This window comes from Littorina saxatilis, linkage group LG6 (genome assembly GCF_037325665.1).
Source record: "Littorina saxatilis isolate snail1 linkage group LG6, US_GU_Lsax_2.0, whole genome shotgun sequence".
NCBI lineage: Eukaryota > Metazoa > Mollusca > Gastropoda > Littorinimorpha > Littorinidae > Littorina > Littorina saxatilis.
This window is the reverse complement of record NC_090250.1, coordinates 50,928,708-50,948,988: the sequence shown is the minus strand read 5'-3', so window position 1 is coordinate 50,948,988 and position 20,281 is coordinate 50,928,708. Positions and strand designations below refer to the sequence as shown.

At 46.3% G+C, this 20,281-nt stretch overlaps 2 protein-coding genes across 2 annotated transcripts; one reads left to right on the top strand and one right to left on the bottom strand.

Annotated features, from left to right (window-relative positions):
• Positions 1–66: 66 nt before the first annotated feature.
• LOC138969482 (nocturnin-like) lies at positions 67–10,639 on the top strand. Its single transcript, XM_070342276.1, has 3 exons — positions 67–196; positions 777–966; positions 7,714–10,639. The coding sequence occupies exons 2-3, from the start codon at positions 789–791 to the stop codon at positions 8,538–8,540; spliced, it is 1,005 nt and encodes a 334-aa protein (XP_070198377.1). The 5' UTR covers positions 67–196; positions 777–788; the 3' UTR covers positions 8,541–10,639.
• A 3,617-nt stretch (positions 10,640–14,256) lies between these two features.
• LOC138969479 (protein zwilch homolog) lies at positions 14,257–19,976 on the bottom strand. Its single transcript, XM_070342270.1, has 3 exons — positions 18,998–19,976; positions 17,620–17,912; positions 14,257–15,856 (listed from the first exon to the last, which is right to left on the bottom strand). Exons 1-3 carry the CDS (start codon positions 19,905–19,907, stop codon positions 15,095–15,097), a joined length of 1,965 nt encoding a protein of 654 aa, XP_070198371.1. The 5' UTR covers positions 19,908–19,976; the 3' UTR covers positions 14,257–15,094.
• Positions 19,977–20,281: the final 305 nt, after the last annotated feature.

Here is a 20,281-nt window from a genome sequence, read left to right as displayed (position 1 = left end):
ATTATCAGATTTAAGTTGTCTTAAAATAAAATAAGTTGCAGTTCCATAAAGTAATTCCAGGGAAACCGGATATGAAGCCGGAAGCAGCAGACGACATTCTTCTGTCTTCTTCAAATCCCTGACTTTACACAACTGGATGCTGTTGTGAAAGCTTGAAGCAGTTCGAAACCGCTTACAAACCGACCCCGGTCTTAAGGTCTGTATGATGTGTATACATCGTGGTCAGAAAATGTCTCTTTCCTCGACAAGACCACGTTTCACAGTTTGTCCAGCGTTGGGACCTTTGGCTTGACCTATCGTCAGTATCGGATTCGGTGTACTGTGTTGTGTAGTCGCTTGGAAACAATCAATCATATTTAGCGGATAGTTATACTTGGCGAATGACGACATTATTCGGTTATTCCACGGAAAAACAGAAATGCCGAGGACACAGTTTTTTTCCGTGGAATAACTAACGTTTTTTCATCATCCGCCGCGGCATCGTTTTCCCCCCGAAGGAAAACAGTTTTTTCGCGGAATAATGCCTAATGGTATTACTATTAATGTTCGGAGTGGCTCGAGATCCGGCGAGCCAGGTCTGGAGCCCTGTGGCTCGGGAACCGGTAGTATCTCACAAAATATACTCTCCTATTTTTCACCGAAATGCGCTAGAGATCATGAGGTCGCCGGTTTGAGCCTTGCCATTGACGGTCCATTTTTCAAGTGGCACAACTCTTCCACGGCCCATACAAAAATTGCTATTTTTGTAAAATACGTCTATGATGTTTTATTTGCAGCAGAACCTGAAGATGACAGACGGCGTGCAGGCATTGCTGAATGAGGTGCGTAAACAGAGAGAAGGCCTCAAGTTGCCAGAGCTGCTTAGACGCCAGTTCAAGGACTCCCCTGTCCAAGTGAACAATGAAGAAAAACCCAAAGACAGCAAGCCTGTATTACGGGTCTTGCAGTGGAATCTTTTGGCTCAAGGTTAGTGCTTCTTGTCATATTTAAAGTGTGGGAATGTGTAACCAATTTGCCGGTGGACATGAAGTTTGTGATGTGTTTTATGAGCTGAACTGTCTTTGTTAAGGAACTTATAATTCTTATTACCATGTGTACATAATATGCATACAATCCTTGACAGGGAGGTTAGACATATAGATTTTTTTTCTCCATTTGAAGGTATTCATTTTAATAGACAATTAAATTACATATTCTTACTCCGAATCACATAAAGCATTTGACTACGTCTGAGATGCTAGGTACTGAAAAAACGCTACCCATCAAAAAACGAACAAAGGGAAGCGACCCCTACCAAAAAGCTTGAATAGCTATGGTAACAGCCAGGTTCCCTGGGAGTTACCTCCCATATAGCTACTTCCTCTCTGTCACCACGTGACCGCTCATACTGACTTCAGCGTCTTGCAGAGAGGTTGTGTTGGAAATTTTGTGCGCTTTCTGTGGCTGCCTTTGGTGGAGTTGTTCACTTGCCGGCCACGTAACCCATCGTTCTCCTGTCAGGGCTTCGTTTGGTGAGCCCGTTCTGTTTTTTCTGTGGTTTTTGTTCGTTTTCGCCTGCTGTTGCTGATATTTTGTCCCTTGGACTCTGTGTGTCAGTAACACGTGCGTTGTGCCATTTTGCTTCTGTCAGCTTGGCTGACTTGCTGTCTGTGGCGTTTAACCTGTGCTTGTTCACTGTTTCGTTGCAAGTTTGGTTTGTTTCTGCGTTGTTAGTTACTGCTTGCGGTTCGTGTTTACGTTCATTTTCAGTAACTTTCCTTGTTAAATTTTTTGCTTGTTTACGTTTTCGTTGTTCGTCAGCATGGCTGATTCAGACAAACGTAAGGGTAAATCCGATTTGAAGGGCAAAGTGAAACCTAAATCTTCTAGCACCAAGCCTTTGGTGGTCGTGTCGGACGAAGCACGCAATACCATTTTGACGGTGCCCATTTCACCGCCTGGTCCTAGTACTGTTTCTCGTCCTAGTACTTCTGCTGTTACTCCGCCGCCGCCCTCTGCGGCTCCGGAGCAAGGGGCTATCGTTGCCTCCTTTTTGAGTTCGTTACTCCCAGAGATACGTTCCATGGTTCAGACTGAAATGCAGCGAGCGTCTCCTTCCGCTAGCGCTTTCCTTCCTGCGGAGATGGGGGGGGTGCGTTCCCTCGCTTCCGTGGTGGTTACCTCGGCTTCCGGTCTGCATGCTCAGGCTGCTTCCGCCTCTACCACAGGCGTCTCAAGTAAGTCGGACCGGTCTGGCAGCCCTCGTGAGGCGTTCGGACATTCCCTCACGGGAAGCGGTTCATTGGCTCGGGGTCACTCCCTGCTCTCTACTGGCAACAGTACTCCGTATGGTGAATCTGTCGCTCAGCTTCGGTGTCTGCCCTCACTAGCCCGCACCCAGTGCCGCAGTGACGGGTTTGACCGAGAACTGGCCTCCGGGCTTTACGGCTCTCAGCCGCAGTTCTCGCATTCGTCGTTTCCGCCCCCGGCGGTTTCGACGTCTGCACTTCCGGCTTCGGCCGGACACGCTGTCCCTCATCCTAGCACGTCCGCGTGGCTGCAGGAGAGGGATCAACGGCGTGAGGTTTTTGCGCTTCCGGCGCTTCAACCAGGCAGGCTGTCACTTCCCCCGGACGGGGTCGCGACTTCCTCCCACGTACATCCGGCGGCTTCGGATGGGTTTCCGTCTTACCCTATGCACTTTAGTCAGGGTTCAAGTCAGGATCACTTCCAGGATTACGGGTTTCCGGTTTCCGGTCATCTCGGGTATCCTGCCGCCGGCGTTCTGGATGACTACGGTCATGGCACTTCCTGTGACCACTCTGATGTGCAATCAGTGGCCAGTGAAGAGCCTCCTTCGGGAATGTCGTCAAGGCTGCGTGTCATCCTGGACACAGCAGCTGAGGTGACTTCACGTTATTTCCCGGAGAGCACGGCTGCGGCGGTGTCTCCCACTTCGGGGGTACCTTCGGCGATGTCGGATTTCCTACCTGCTAAGGAGGCTAATCCGTCCTTCCGCTTCGCGGAGTCGCCGGCCATAGCCTACCATCTGTCGCAAGTCTGGGCGTCGGCGCCTAGGCGGACAGGTGGTGTGCCTTCGGACCCTGTTCCGTTTCTGGTGCCTTTCGGCACAGTTCCGGAGCAATCTCAGCCTTGGCTGGCGACGATGGCACAGACTTCTACTTTCGTGCCATTGCCTCAGCGGAAGCTTGCGCTTCCTCGGCATAGCCGGAACCTCGTTGCGTCTTACGCACTTCCGCGTTCCGTCTTGCCGGTGACGCCGGACTTGACAGCTCTTCTGGCCAAGCCAGTCAAGGGCGACTCAGTGATTCCGGTGAAAGAAAGCACTCTCCTCTCCCTGGAGGAAGTCGGACGTCAGCTGTTGGAATTGGCTTCAATTTCCGACACGCTGATTCGGGCTCTCTCTAGGTCTTTGACGGACGACTTAGTCCCGTTTACGCTCAGCGAAGAGCAGAACGCGGACGACGTCTCCTCCCTCCTCACAGCGTTGGCTAAGGTAAACGAGGAACAGACTCGTCTGTCCTCTTTACAGTACGCACACGCAGTCTTGGCGAGGAGGGAGTTGTTTCTTGCCAACTCTCAGTTTGCAGAGCAGGTTACCAGAGACACTCTCAGAGTGTCTCCGGTTGTGGAGGGCTCCTTGTTCAGCCAAATGGCGCTTGTCGCTCGGCAACAGGAGATTCAGTCCAACAAGGATTCTCAATTCCTGGACATGACTCTACAGGGCATGAAGCAAGCTAAGCCTTCCCAGCAAGGGAAGTCTCAGCCGGCCTCTCATCCCAAACCTGCTCAGAAGAGACCTGCACAGCAGAGCTCTAGAGGCGGCAAGAAACGGATGGCGTCGGGAAGGGGACGAGGCGGCTCGAGTAGCAAGCCTCACCCCCAATGAAGCGCTCCCGGTCTCACCACCCTCCCGCCCTCCACTCTGGTGATGGCGGGAGGCCCCTCCCGGGCACTTTCCCATTGGATGGTATCAGTAGACAGCCAATGGATAGTGGGAGTTGTGAGATCGGGCTTCCGTCTCTTATGGCGGGAGGAGAAGGCACCTCTTTCCCGACATCCGCCGCTCTTCAGACCCCCCTCCTCGCAGGAAGCAAGATCCGTCCTTCAGGCGGAGATTGTCTCCCTGGTGCAGAAGGGCGCGGTCGAGAGGGTCCTGGACCAAAGCTCACTGGGGTTTTACGGCCGTCTTTTCGCCGTCCCCAAAGCTTCAGGGGCGTGGCGCCCCGTCTTGGACTTATCTCTCCTCAACACTTTTTTGAGAGAGATCAAGTTCAAGATGGAGACGCCGGCCACGGTCAGGGACTCTCTGCGCCCAGGAGATTGGGCGACCTCCATAGACCTGACGGATGCATATTTCCACATTCTCATGCATCCGGCCGACCGGAAATGGCTTCGTTTCCGGTGGGGAGATCAGGTCTTCCAGTTCCGCGCGCTCCCTTTCGGGCTGTCTCTCGCACCATGGATCTTTACCATGGTGGTGAGACAGTTTTGCGCTCTGGCGAGGTCGCAGGGGGTTCGTCTGCGGGTCTATCTGGACGATTGGCTCGTTCTGAACCAATCCCAGATAGGCTGCTCGCAGCATACCCAATCGGTTCTTCGAGAGGCTCACCTGTTGGGTTTCTCGATCAACCGGTCAAAGTCGGAGCTGATCCCGTCTCAAACGTTCACCTACCTCGGGATGTCGTTCGACACGGTTGCCTGGACTGTCCAACCCTCCCAGCGACGGGTGGACAAACTCCAGGCTCAGATCCGCTCCACTTTGCCTCTCCTGCAGGCGCCCCTCCGGTCTCTCGCCTCCATCTTGGGGCAGATGGAGTCCATGGCTCTGTTGGTTCCTCTGGGCAGGGTCCACAAACGGCCTTTTCAGGCAGCGCTGAAGCCGTTTGTGGACTCCCCTCAGGTGGACTGGAACGCCCTCGTCCCTCTCCAGGGATGGTTCCAGTCCGCGACCCTTCCGTGGCTGGACACGGAATGGATCAGCAAGGGAGTTCCGATCGCCCTACCTCCCCCAGACTTGGATCTGTTTACAGATGCTTCTCTGCGGGGATGGGGGGCACACACGGACCTACACACGGTGTCAGGTCTGTGGTCGGAGGAACAGAGCCAGTGGCATATCAACTTGCTAGAGCTGGAAGCAGTAGCTCTAGCTCTAGTCGAGTTTCTGCCCTCCCTGCAGGCCAAGCATGTTCGTCTGTTTACAGACAACACGACTGTGGCCGCCTATATCAACAAGCAGGGAGGCTCGCGGTCCCCGTCTCTCTCGGACAGGACCTGCGAGATCCTGAAGTGGTGTGCTCTTCACCACATCACGATCTCAGCCAGGTACCTTCCAGGGAGGCTGAACACTCTGGCGGACGAGCTCAGTCGCTCCGGCAGAGTGCTTCAGTCAGAGTGGACCATCACTCACGGGGCACTGCTGCGCCTTTGGGCTCAGGTCCAAAAGCCTCTCGTGGACCTCTTTGCCACAAGGTTCTCGAAGAGGCTTCCGGTGTTTGTCTCGCCATTCCCGGATCCTCAGGCTTGGCGAGTGAACGCTCTGGACATTCCCTGGACGGGCCTGGAGGCGTACGCCTTTCCGCCTTTCCCATTACTCAGCCGAGTAATTCGAAAGGCGGAGCTGGAGGGGCCGACTCTTCTTCTTCTGGTCGCCCCTCTGTGGCCGTCGCAGGTCTGGTTCCCGGACCTGCTACGGCTCGCCCACGGGCCCCCCATTCCTCTCGCCCTTATGCGAGGGGAACTCGTGCAGCCCCGAACAGGCATTCCACACGAGGAGCCCAGTCTTCTGAAGCTTCACGTGTGGAGGTTGTTCGGGACTCACTGAGGCGCTCGGGAGCGTCATCCTTGACGCTGGATCTGGTGGACCGCTCGCACAGGGCGTCCACGGCGTCTGTTTACGCCTCACACTGGAGGTCCTGGGCCTCCTGGTGCTTGGAGAAGGGGGTGAGTTCGGTGGCGCCTCGCTCTATGCAGGTGGCCAACCACCTCTCTTTTCTTTTTTCGCAGGGTGCGTCTGTTTCCTCCTTGAGGGTCCGGCGCTCAGCTATCTCTGCGACGCTTAAGCAGATCGGTAGATCTATTAACGTCGGGGGAGTGATTGCAGCAGTAATCAAGGGTGCTGCTCTCAAGCAGGCCAGGTCCAGGTGCCCGTCCCCCAAGTGGGACCTGTTTCTGGTCTTAGCATTCTTGCGTTCTTCGGAGTTCGAACCGCTGCGGGAGGCTAGTCTGCATAATCTTACTCGGAAGACGCTTTTTCTTCTTCTGTTGGCGACGGCCCGGCGGGGTAGCGAGGTCCACGCCCTGTCGGGTCTGCCAGAGGATATTTCTTTCGAGTCGGACGGCTCTGTGTCTTTGCATTTCCGTCCCGATTTTTTGGCCAAAAATCAGACTCCGGGGCAGGCCTCTCCGTTGGTTAGAGTCAAGGCTCTGACCAACGCGTTGGCTCCGGACGACCCTGATTTGGTCAACTGTCCTGATCGGGCTCTCCGTTTGTACTTAGAGCGCACTCAGCCCGTGCGTTCCAAGTCTCAGAAGTTATTGTTTCTCTCCCTTCTTACAACTCGGGAGAGAGATGTCTCAAAGGTTACGTTGGCCCGGTGGGTGACTTCTCTGATAAGGCAAGCTTATGTTTGGAGTAGCACAAACAGGGGGGGGGGGGGGGGGGGGGGGGGGGGCGCTGCCTGCCTTTCCCCTGGACTCCCCCAGAGCCCATGAAACGAGGGCATGGGCATCATCGCTCGCAGTCCTACGCTCCATGCGCCTTGATGATGTTTTGTCTACTGCGTACTGGCGCTCTGAAGATATATTCCTGAATTATTATCTTCGGGACATTTCTGCCCTCCGCCAGGACGGCTCTCGTGCTCTGCCTGCACTCGTAGCAGCTGGTCAGGTTCTGACCAGAACGTGATGGTGAGTTTGAGTTTATTTCTTGCCCACCGCCATGTTGATGTTATCTGCTTTATGTGATTCGGAGTAAGAATATGTAATTTAATGGAAAATTTCTAAGTAAATTTTCATTTCATTAATATACTTACCCGAATCACATAGTGAATTCCCTCCCTCCTTCCCCGCTTGTGGTTTTTAGTCTTTCTGAAGCCGTATGAGCGGTCACGTGGTGACAGAGAGGAAGTAGCTATATGGGAGGTAACTCCCAGGGAACCTGGCTGTTACCATGGCTATTCAAGCTTTTTGGTAGGGGTCGCTTCCCTTTGTTTGTTTTTTGATGGGTAGCGTTTTTTCAGTACCTAGCATCTCAGACGTAGTCAAATTCTTTATGTGATTCGGGTAAGTATATTAATGAAATGAAAATTTACTTAGAAATTTTCCATTAAGTATTGTTATTGAAGATACGAGTACACTGCAAGGGTGCTATTACAACTTTGTGAGCATCTTTTTTCACCAAGGCCTGTTTCAGTGTTTGTAATGAATATACATGAATTTTTGTAATGTCAGCAATTTCCCCCGCCCCCAAACCACTCTCTTGAACAATAATAGAGACGCACAGTTTCTAGCTTGCTAATTTTGAAATAGATGAGAGCAACTGATTAAGGCCTTGCTCGACTTGTACCTTTTACAAAGTATACTTCCACAGTACATTATGATAGTTTCAGTCAGATTGTTGATGACAAAGTCTGAATGTGCATATGTAAAAGTGTATGTGTATGCGGTGATGTGTGTGTGTTGAACTCTCTGTGATTTTGTTCATGGTCGCAGCCCTGAGCCAGGGGGATGACAACTTTGTGCTGTGCCCGTTGGAGGCACTCCAGTGGGAACACCGTAAGCTGCACATCTTGGAGGAAATCTTGACGTACAATGCCACCATCGTGTGCCTGGAGGAGGTCGACCACTTCACCTTCATGCAGGAGATGCTGGGCAAAGCTGGCTACGACGGATCTTTCTTCCCCAAGCCGGACTCACCGTGCCTCTACTCTGACGTAAACTACGGCCCTGATGGTTGTGCTGTGTTCTGGAAGAAGGACCAGGTCAGTCTGATACAGCAGAAAGGTGTTGTGTTGAAGGACGAGAAAAGGGAACCAACAAATCAGGTGGCAGTCATCTGCAAGTTCACTCACCTCCTTTTACACAAAGAGTTCTTTGTGGCCGTCACACATCTCAAGTCTAAGACGCCGTACTGGCAGATGCGGCATGAGCAAGGGAAATACTTGGAGCAGACTCTGACAAAGAGTGTAACTCCCTCCACCCCCTTGGTTGTTTGTGGCGATTTCAATGCGGAACCCTCAGAGCAAGTGTACGCGACGTTCAGAAAGAGTGAGCTAAAGCTGGGTAGCGCTTATTGCTACCTCTCTGACAAGCTGGAAGAACCAGCGTTTACCACGTGGAAGGTGCGCGGTGGTCCGCACGGTAAGAACTGTGAAACGGCGCAGTGCATCGACTATGTCTTCTTCACCACAGACTTTCTACGGCCAGTGTCGCTGCTGCAGCTGCCCACTGAGGAGCAGATTGGCAAGGACCGTCTGCCGTCCATGACGTATCCCTCCGATCATTTATCTCTAGTGGTGGACTTTGTCTTTTGTGGTTGAGAGCTTTTTTTTTTAACACTTTTTTTGTGTGGTTGAGACTGTGTTGGTTGACTGTCTTTTGTGGTTGAGACTGTGTTGATAAACTTTGTTTTTTGTGGTTGAGATACGGTTTTGGACTTTATTTTTGTGTGGTTGAGAGCTGTGTTGGTAGACTGTATTTTGTGGTTGAGACTATGTCTTTGTCTTTTGTGGTTATCTGTAGTGGTGGATTTTGTCTTTTGTGGTTGAGAGCTATGTTAGTGGACTTTTTGGATTGAGACAGAGCTGTGTGGGTGAAATTTGTCTTTTGGGGTTGCATGAGTGCTGTGTTATGTTGTTGGTGTAGAAATGTTCACAGTTGTCTTTGTAGTTATCCTCAAAAGGCAGAGAATTCATTGTTTGTGATGGTGAAGTGGGTTAATGGTTTAAAGTTTATCAGACCAAAGTGACACGTTTTTAAAAGAATTTAAAATCCATCCACCGATGTATTCTTGCAGGTCCTTTAGTGAGCATGTTTTGTAGCATGATGCATTTACTGACAAACATTTGTGATATTTGTAATTGTATGTCTTCATCGGCATAAAGACTGGCAAACAGGTGAGACAGACAAATCAAAACATTTTTAAGTACATGTATGCAATACTCATTTAGTTACAATATTATATTAAGCCCTACTGCAGAGTCAGGCATTACCACACTTTGAGAGTTTACACATATTCTGCTCAGGAATTTCTAACTTAATTTTTCAACTAATTATTACTATTAGGCATTTACACTTTCTCAATCCCATGTTGAACTGTTTACATTCTCAATTTATAGCAGACAACTCAAAGTTAATTTTGTGAGACCTGAATTGTCTGATGTGTAAGCAATTGTTATAGACTAGCAGAAATGAAAATAGTCATGAGCAGGAGTCAGCCCCCCCTGTCATAGGTTAGTTGCATGATTACGATTTTGCTGACAATACATCTGAACTCAAAAGGACAAACAACAAGTGAAAATACATTAGTTCTATTCTGAAGTACAAGACCGGTGTAACTGTTCGGTAACAGAAAAATGAAATGAGTAATCAGACTTCTGGTTAGGTGACAACATTTTTGTAAACGCAGAGAAACTGTAGGTGACAAGTTAAAACATGCTTCAATACAATTTTTGAAATAGTATTTTTCTTTTCTGGGCATTCACTTTTTTGAGAGTTTAATCAGCTGCCTTTACACTTACAGTATTGGCACAGATAATGTTGCATAAAAATGCTGGATTATCAGTTGCCGTTTATACTCCTCTATATCTTTCCAGCTTATTTTGTTGTGTCATTGTTTATTTTTCATGTGGTTAGAGAATTGTGTTATGATTATCATACATGGCCACCGAGTGATGCCAGCTGGCACCTGTTTCTCTTCGGTAATAAATGCTAGGAAGCTAGCTGCTTGGGAAGTAAGCAGGCTAGAGCATTATCTTGCCAAACCAACAGTCATCAGGAAAAGGCTGTTACTAGCTTTACTCTCCCAAACCTAACCATCTTGCCACTGAGAAACGGAAGTCACATCCTTAGTAAACTTAGCTGTATTTACTGTTTGTTGTTGTGTTGTTTCCTCTTGTTTTTGCAGTTATAGTTTTCATTTTTGACAGTATCAAGTCACATATATTTACCTTCAATTCTATTTGAAGCATGATCTTTATGTGATACACCATGCTTCCACGATTCCTCAGGAAATGAAAGGTGATCTCACATACAACATGTCAGAAACATGAAGTAGAGAAGCATGTATACTGCACCAGACCTAAAGGAATAGTATGTATACATGTCATGTTTTTTTGTCACCGACAATGACAATATTATGCTTCACAAAATAGTGTGGCATGGATCAGGGTTCTTGATTGATGTTCCAGAGCAGAGGGTTAAATTTACCTTGTGAAGTTGGCATTTTCAGATGGTAGGTGTGTTTACATTTACCACAAAGTTGTCAGTCTAATTCATATGCAGACCTGGGAACCCCTGTTTTGCACTGGGAGTATTATCAAGCAAACTTGATGTATTTTCAGAAAAATCAGCGTACTCCACATCGTATTTGAACATCAATGATTCAAACATGCGTCCGTTGCAACCTTTATTAAGTTTACCAAATGCTTCTTTCAGCAAAAACTGTAATCATCATGTGTAACAAGAGGCGAAGCCATCAAGGCCCACGTAAGAAATCGACAAACAGTAACACAAACTCAATCACTCCGTCACACATACACACACACACACACACACACACACACACACACACACACACACACACACACACACCACACACACACACACACACACACAGTAAGCATAGGTGAAACTGTGCAAGAAAGCGAGACCCTGGATCTGCCAATTAGTCTCGGCCCGCTCACAATAACAATGACCGAGACTTTCAGTAATTCCTTTGCGTGACGTCTAACCCTCTTACGTCATAATGTGACGTCTTCAAATAGTTTCTATCACACACGTCAAACACTTTTGACCGAGACGTAATCTTCTTATGCGAGCTTTATCCATAGACTCGGAAATGTTAAAGTTTCTATCACACACACACGCACGCACGCACGCACGCACAGACAGACAAAGTTTATCATCGCATAGGCTACACTTACGTGAGCCAAAAACTACTGGATGAGCTTCGGGATGCATTTGTGAAGAGAAGTAGTCATGGAATTTTTCTCGTCGTAATTTTTTCCACTGCTCGTATTCTAGACAATCATGCGTACAAAATGGAGTGAATAGAGTAGACATTTCTTCAGGGAGGTGGTAAGTAATGCTTCAACAGAGGCTTTGATTCAATCAAGCAATCAATCAATGACGCTTATATCGCGCATATTCCGTGGGTACAGTTCTAGGCGCTCTGCAGTGATGCCGTGCGAGATGAAATTTTATACGGCCAGTAGATTGCAGCCATTTCGGCGCATATTTACCTTTCACGGCCTATTATTCCAAGTCACACGGGTATAGGTAGACAATTATTAACTGTGCCTAAGCAATTTTGCCAGGAAAGACCCTTTTGTCTTCTTCTTTTCGATCGCCGATCACACTTGGAGTCCAGATCTTGAGATATAATTAGTGGTCCTCTGCAGCGCAGCCACTGGCCTCACTTTTAAACTGCCTGGTGGATCCTCACAGGGCGAGCACCATTACTGTCAATTCTGTTTCCAAGTGTCATAATGGCAGTTGATGCGTAGTGTTGTGGTTTGTTGGAGTGCGCCGTGCGGCCCAACACATACGTCTTCAGCACTCGAGGTTTCTGTCAGGGTTACCTCACCCTTAGCTCATGGCCCAAGGACCTGCCCTGTGAGCACAAGGTTGGTCCATATTAGTCTGGCCTCTACCCTTCGGCCTGTCCAGCTTGGGAAGCCCTGCCAGGAGTTTACACTCCCGCTGGCATAGCTCTTAGGGTCACCGAGACACGCAAACCACCACACCACGTTAAGGAATGGGCCATGTGGTGGAGACCCTTTTGTCAATCGTGGGATCTTTAACGTGCACACCCAATGTAGTGTACACGGGGGGAGGGTTCGGATTCAGTCTTGTTTCATGCAGTAGAATTTAAAACTAAGTTCAAAATACTATGAGATATCCAAATATGATTTAAGCTGAGAAAAACAGCCAAGCATTGTCTACTCCAGGGAGATGTGTTTGCCAAAAATGTCATGTATTTTACCGGTGAAAAGATTATAATCCTGGATATTTGATCAACAACGGGTCATGGTTACCGGTTGATATTTCGTGTGACAGAAGGTCCAAAGTCAGTAATGACTAATGGAGTTGAAGACTGTGAGCAGCTCTGGTCGACAATCTACACAAATAATAATAAATAATACGAGAATTTATAACACGCACATATCTCACCACAAGGTGACTCAAGGCGCACACTATTCTTGTTTATATAACTTTCATCATACCATCATGAAGAAGGCAGTTTGTCGCTGCTGAAATATTGATAAAGAAAGTATTAATCTGGTTACTGCAGTGTCCTATTTTTGTTCAACTCATAATAATTCTTGTAACTCAAAATGAACTTATTTTTTAAAATAAAACCAACCTCATATGGAAGAAAATGATCATGACAGTAAGCAATCCTTTCTGTGTTTTTGCTTGTACAGGTTTTGTCCAACATTCCGTGAACTGAATCTTTACTAAACGAAGACCACTCTCGTTACTCGCACTTTCTGCAAACAAATTTTGTAAGTGTTCGGGATTCGATCATTCATTTCCATCCTGTGCTCCTAAGCGTAGTCGCAAAGCAACGTCGAAGTATTCAGGAAAGGCACATTGGTTCCGATTTAGCGAACAGAAGCCTCTCGTTACCACAAAACATTATAATTTTGAGGGGAATTATTTTGACAGTATTTGATCTTGTTGTTGCACACTAGTCATGAGAGTGTTAATCGTTACAGCATTAAGTGTCCATGTGAGGCTATTGCCCTTGTTTTCTTTGATATTACTATTTTGTATGCTAATGTTACAGTTCAGCTGAAATACCCGGTAGCTCAGTTGGTAGAGCACTGATCGAAAGGTCGCAGGTTCGAATTCGGGCCGGGACCGGACATGGGTCAACTTTATGTGCAGACCCAGAGATGGAAGCCATGTCCCACCCCCGTGTCATCACAATGGCACGTAAAAGACCTTGGTCATTCTGCCATAAGTGCAGGTGGCTGAATACACCTAAACACGCAGACACCTGGGTAGCGCGACTCCGTTGCTGCTAGCTTTCCATTGGGAGGAAGCGACCCGAATTTCCCAGCGATGGGACAATAAAGTAATGAAAATGAAATACATGTATTGTTACTTGTGTTTATAAATGTACATTATTGTTCCATACTCTAGCTTCTTCTTCTTCGTTCATGGGCTTAGACTCCCACGTTCACTTATGTTTTTAGCACGAGGGGATTTTTATGTGTATGACCGTTTTTACCCTGCCATTCAGGCAGCATACGCCGATTTCTGGGGAGGCATGCTGGGTATGTTCGTGTTTCTATAACCCCCCGAACCATGACATGGATTACAGGATCATTTTCGTGCGCACTTGGTCTTGTGCTTGCGTGTACACACAAAGGGGGTTAAGTCACTAGCAGGTCTGCACATAAGACCTGGGAGATAGGAAAAATTTCCACTCTTAACCCACCCGGCGGCAGTGACCGGGATTCGAATTCACGACCTCCCGATTAGGAGGCCGACGTCTTACCACCACGCCCGTCCCTAGCCTACCTTTCTGTATATATATATTGTAGGACTGCATGTCTTTTCTTGCATAAGCATTGCACAAGTAGCCCTGTAAATGTTGTTGAATTAATTATTCAATTTTAATTTTTGGGGGGCATAGGTCAGGTATTGAACCAAATATCCACAGTTGCCTATCATTATGCATTATTCCTACAGGTTTGTAAAGAAATGTTTTATATTCAAAAGTCATTATCGCCAAATATAATACTTGAAATAAATCGTGAGATTACACAATATCTGGAGAAACTCCATGTTTTGTGTGTGTGTGTTTGTTAGTCAACTTAGTGTTCAATTTGCAGCTCTGGTAAAGTTCTCTTTACAGTGGAATCTGTTGACTTGTTGGAAGGAATAGAGAAAAAGTGTGTGTATGAGTGCATGCATGTGTATGTGAAGAGGTGCCAACCTTCGGGTTAAAAATCCAGCGGCACGGCACTGCTCCACAGTCACACTGGCAAATAAGACCATCCAAACAAAACAGTAACATGATAATTTAACAAATTTATCATTTATTATTAATATAATGGAATATGATGAATGTGGCCATGTCCAATTTTGTTCTTTACCCAAGTCTATTAGTATTATTCATAAAAACAAGCCAAAGTCAGTCATTTTAGTTTTGAAAGGTAAATTTACATTCTGGTACAAAAGCACTGTGCAGGTCGAGTGCATGCTTTGTATTTAATGTAACCAGCAAAGAAACAGAATTTTAGTAAAGTTCTACATATTCTTCCGGGAAAGAACAAACTATCCAGTACTAACCAGTGAAAGTACTAACCACAAACTCACCTAAGTCTAAACATGTCAACGAACTAACAAGTGTAAAAAAAAAAAAAAGCATCCACAGTTTAAATTGAACAAAAAACATGCACACAAAAAACAAAAAAGTGTGGAGATTGGTTCTGCATAACTGTCACTGACTAATTACTGTATTGCACATATCATGCATTCAAAGCGCACACTTCCCTTTGTTTCTCACACCATACATTGAACACAGCCATAGCGTATGCTAACATAAACGTTTTACTGAACCAGTGTTGTTGCTAGACACCGAGAGAACAATAGATCAGTTGGACCTGGATTCAAAATATATATACTGGTCAACATGTCCTGGCCGCAACAGTTGTTGTGTCAGAAGACATCCCGGGTGTTAAAACTATGGGACATTCGACCGGCCTAGGGTTAGAACAATGCGTCAGATTTAAAACGTATGCGTACATGACCCAGGGCTGAGGCCTGGGAACAACATTGCTGAACTAACAAACAGCAAACACAGAATCTGAAAAGTAAACTTGCACAAACGACGACACTGTATGTGAGCGAGAACAAATTACATGACGATGACAGTTTCCTTGCGCTGCACCAGGCAGTACTGGCCTTGCGAGTCTCCGATTGCAGACAACTCCACCCCATTGTCCATGTTCTCAGAATCGTCCCTCTTGTCACCCAGCACCCCTCTGGGTGCGGCAAGCAGATGGAGAAAGGGCTGAGAGGTGCTGAGGCAGTGCAACGAAGACTGATACACATTGTCGCACGCCGAGACCTTGCTGCTGGTCTCCACACACCACATGATGGGACGGACTGCACCAAGGACGTAGCGGACCTCAGATGTCTTGACAGAGAAGGTGAACACATGACGAGGTTTGACACGATGCTGGTGGTAGTGTGACAGCATCTGCTGAGCGATGACCCCCAGCGTGTCTGTGGGAAGACGCAGCGACGCTCCAAGCAAAGTGACCATTTCCAGAACGCTGTGCAGCTTCTCTAAGGCGGTCAGCTTCGCCTGCAGGTCTCGGTCTGTAGCGGTCAAGCTCTCTAGGGCGGAGGGCGTGGCCAGGCACTGGGACACAAAGAGGTGGATGTAATCTCTGCGAAGCTTCTCCGCCCCCATCTCCGCCAGGAACAGGTAAGGCTGGACACCGGTCAGACTCGGAGCGCTGAAGCGGCCGGTGAAAGTCTCGCGGACCATCTGTGCCACGGTGGTCTGGTTGTGGCGGTCAACAAAGGGCCGAAGCTGACCCTTCCCAAGAGCAGCAAAGACCAGACGCAAAGAAGAGACCAGGTCAGCTGTTGACATGCAGTTCACCATCACCTGGGGAATACACAAACAGTTCTCACTCAGCTTATGCTTCATAGTAAAAAAACGTTTCTCAAGTCTCTTTTTAATGATTTAATGCTGTATATCAGTAAGAATCTTGCATATATATATATATATATACACATAATACAAGAGTCTTGTGATTCGGTATTTAGTCTCGAATGAGCTTAATCACAGTGCCATCCTTTTAAAGGTGAATTTTACTGTGACTGGAGTAAGCTTCTAAGGCAGAAGACAACAGAGCTGAATTTAGCGTTTACAGCACTAGAAACTAGAGCTACATCTGCTGAGCGCTAATGTTGGCCTTTAACACTATTGTGACTAGCACTGCCACGGCGTTTACGTCCTGCCTGCCCAAGCTTGCCACCAAGAAACTTCCCAAAAATCAGTAACTGTAAAGAAATCTGTCTAGCAAGCTTGAATTAAGTCCAATCACCACCAAATTTTGTGTACTAATTCAAAAATGGATGCCCAGTTCAGTCGTGCTATTTATAAGTTTGTCACGCGATTTGTTTTAGCAAAGGGGGGTGAAAGGGGGATAATTTGTGTTTTTTAACGTTTTTTTGTGTGTGTTTTATTTTCTACTGCTTTTTTTAAAAGTTATTTTTTAACAGAAAGTATTATAAATAATGTTATAACCAAACAAGGTGTAAAACCTATGAATTAGCTGAAATATTGTTAACATTGTACACAGAAATATGGAGACAGTACAAAGAAAAAAACAAGCAAATCACGCATTCACTCACAGCATCCTGACTCAAATGAAACAAAACTGTAGATCTAACACTCACCAAATGATGTCTAGGTAATCCATATTGAATATAAGTCACATTTTCACAACAAAGTACCAACTGTACACCTATGAACAATTCCAAAAGGATTTGAAGGCTCCAGCCATCCATTGTTATCAGTGCTGCCACGCCCCCATAGCTCCTGCACGATTCCGAGATACATGTTCGTCTAGCAGTATCACCGCCAACCACGTGTAGTTTGCCGACTCGTACTAGCAACAACGGGACTGTTTCTTTCACTGCTTGTATCGCTTTCGTGAGGCGAAAACGATACGTCCGAATCATGCTCTACGGGATCCTCTAGGTCCAACATCCGGAGAATCTCCTCCCGAGACAAGGCTCGCCTTTGATTCATTTTTTTTCCCTCAAAAACGCACACAAATCAGGCGGATTTGCAAATTATGGCAGAAGGGGACGCCAAGTGTATCAAGGGAAACAACTCAATTTATTTGCAAGCTTCAAAAACCGGGAAGCAATCACGAGTCGTGTACCCTCTATGGCTGGTACTGAAAAATGCGCTTCCCGTCCATGGGCGTGTCAGCGCTGGTACTGATTTATCAGTGTCCCGTCGCGAAAGTGTTAAAGATCAAGCCATGCAAATTTCATGGCAATCGGGATACAAAACAAAATTTACTTGAACGAGAGAAGTAAAAATAGCTGGTCGGTATTTTCTTTTCAATTTGAAAATTGAAACATAGGTGTACTGCAAATTACATAATGTGTGGTTGTGGGTACTGGTAGAGTCTATCTTTTTCCCGCAGCTTGGATACTTAGCCAATTGTTTTCCTCTTATCCACAATTGTTGCTGACAGATTATCAATCAAACTCAAAAGGCTGGCTTGTTGAACAGCAAAAATTAACAATGTACTGTTGTACACACTCAGCATGATGTAATAGGAAAAGAATTATTTTCAAATCTAAAAGTAAAACTCAACACTGCAGTCATAACGTTATGAGAAAAATCACCTTCCACAGCCTGTCGGTGAAGTCATAGTCCTTCCGTTCAGCAATGCTGAAATTCTTAAGCGCAGTAGCGAAGGTCCACGCCTCCCCCTCCCCTTCCTTTGTGACAGCACTTCCCAGAGTTCCTTCCTCCTGCAGCGTTTCAATCAGACTTCGGATGGAGGTGGTCAGGGAGGCGGTTGGTTTATCCGAGCCTGGAGAAACCCACTCCACCTCGCCAGTGGTGAGAGCGGAGATGATTCTGCTCAGAAACTGTAGCTCCTGGTAGTACGTGTCCATGCTGCTTTGTAAGCTGCCTGTGGGGTAGACATTCAATGATTCATCAGTGTCATATATACACACACATAATTATTTATCATATCATACACAGTAAAAACAACAATCATTTAGAAAATGTAACCATGACATTCTTGCTTATGCAGGACTACATCATAGTAATTACTTCTGCCAGTTTTTGTCTTTTAAAAAAATGTCAAACATCAAAACAAGAATTAATTTAATCTATACTGACGAAGGTTTACCAGGCAAAAGTTCAAGAAACAACTTTTTTTTCTTGCTAGATTTAGTAGATAGGTGTACTGTGTCCAGGTGTCTATTCAAAATGGCAAAAATACACTGGCTTCATAATTTGGCAACGGCTACACGCATTCCAAGTGTATACAGGATCAATAGACATATATATTATATACACTCCGACAATGAAAAGCTCTGTTTCAACTCTAAGCCAATGATATGCACCCTAACAAGTCGTTAGGAAGTAGCCAATGAAAGATCAATCTGATGTATTGACTTCCCTCATCTCTTTTCCGAAGTGAAATGATCATATGAACACTCACATAGTGTACACATGCAACCACTTCAACTCGTGTTCTAGGTCGATACATGCTCCAAGTTTGTTCCAAACTCTGTGTAACATCAGTTTTTGTGTGTGTGTTTGTTTTTGTCCCTAGCGTACTATGAATCGAAAGTGAAGCGTTCCTTCACAAAATGGCGTCGAATGACACTCTGAGTTGATGCAGTTCTCCGATCTTTTATGTACACTCTGAGAATTTAATCTACGTAACAGTAAAGGGCGTGCAGCATCAGGATTTTTATTTTTGTGTACTCTCTGATAATCAACTGCTCTGCGTTTCTATCGTGAAGTGGCGTTGAATTGATAATTCGCTTCGCGACCGTACGTCGTCAGAGTGTGCATAGGGGCAGAATATTGTATACACTCTGAGTGCGTGTAGCCAGTGCGTTATCATTTTTCAATTTTACGAAAGTTTGCCCAACAGGTGCACCAACCAAAGAGGATTAAGCAGCCCTGAATAGACATCGCCTTAGTATACAATTACAAAAGAAGAAGAAGAAGTGAAACGGTTGTCTCCAGCATAACTACCTGATTGGACTGACGCTTTGACAACAGTGCTGGCCTCGGTTGGGGGCATCTCCAGCAGACGGCTGGCACCTTTCCATTTGATCTCCACAGCAACTGTGCCCCACGGCTTGTCTCTGTCCATGGGCCCTGTGCTGACCTGATACACAGCCTGACATGACTGAGACAGGTCTCCGCCCATCTTCACCATGGAGTTCCACTCGTTCATGCTGCCCTTCTCATCCACCGTGACTGTGACAGTCTTGAGGCCTTTGGCAGTTCCAGTCGGTCTAGGAACTGGGAACATGGTGACTCCCACAAGAGCTGTACGATGTCCGTCTCCACCATCACAGAGAACCAGAACTGAAGGAACGCAGGAAGGGTTAGGGCGGTTGTTGATATTGAATGCTGACACAATCTTTCTGGCCCAGTTCAGGGCTATTCCCATGCGCTTAGGTTTTCGTTTCTTTGCCTGAAGACACATCTGGGATGATTCCAAAGACAACATACTGATAGACTCGTCTTCTGCAGGTATGTTACATTTAAGAGGTGATCCCCAAACATCGTCTGAGCCGTTGCTTTTGTGTGACTCGATTCTGATTGGTTTTTCTTGAGGAGAAATAATTCCATTGCTCTTGTTGCTCCTCGGGGTTGACTGATTCTGATTTATGTCCGCCACAGACGGACTTCTCTCTTTGCTGACGAGAATAAAAGGCTTCTTGACAAAATCAGTGCCGAGAAATCTTGTGAACGAAAGTTCACTGTTCGCATCGTTGGAAATCAAGTCGATGGAAAAAACAGCAGAAGTCATGTCTAAAAACTGAGATGCATTTACTGTTAAGTTGCAAAACTCGAAGACGAAATCACCAAAGTTGGTCTTTGTCTCACTGTCAATTACAGACTGCAGAGCACCCCATACCTCCTTCAACGCCATCGCCGTAAGGGTCGAGAATTTCGAATACAAGTCAAGTTTTCTGGGCCCTCGCAAAGTTCTTCAAAACAAGCGCTTTTAATTTATACAAAACTCTAACAGGAACTATTTAACAATGATTAAATAAACAAAACAAAGCAGTTTAAGACAAATTACAAAATTACCCAAAAGTGACGCCTATTTTAGAAATAAAAGGTTGATTATATACATGTATTCTAAAGTCATAATATTAATAATATTTGTTCGGTTCAATCAATGATTTATACTTTTTAACTTCCATGAAAACTAATCTTTTTACCCAAATGCTTCAAAATTGCGGCGTAGAAATTAAACACAATGCAGTAAGAGCGCCATTTTCATGTTTTAAATGAAAGAAA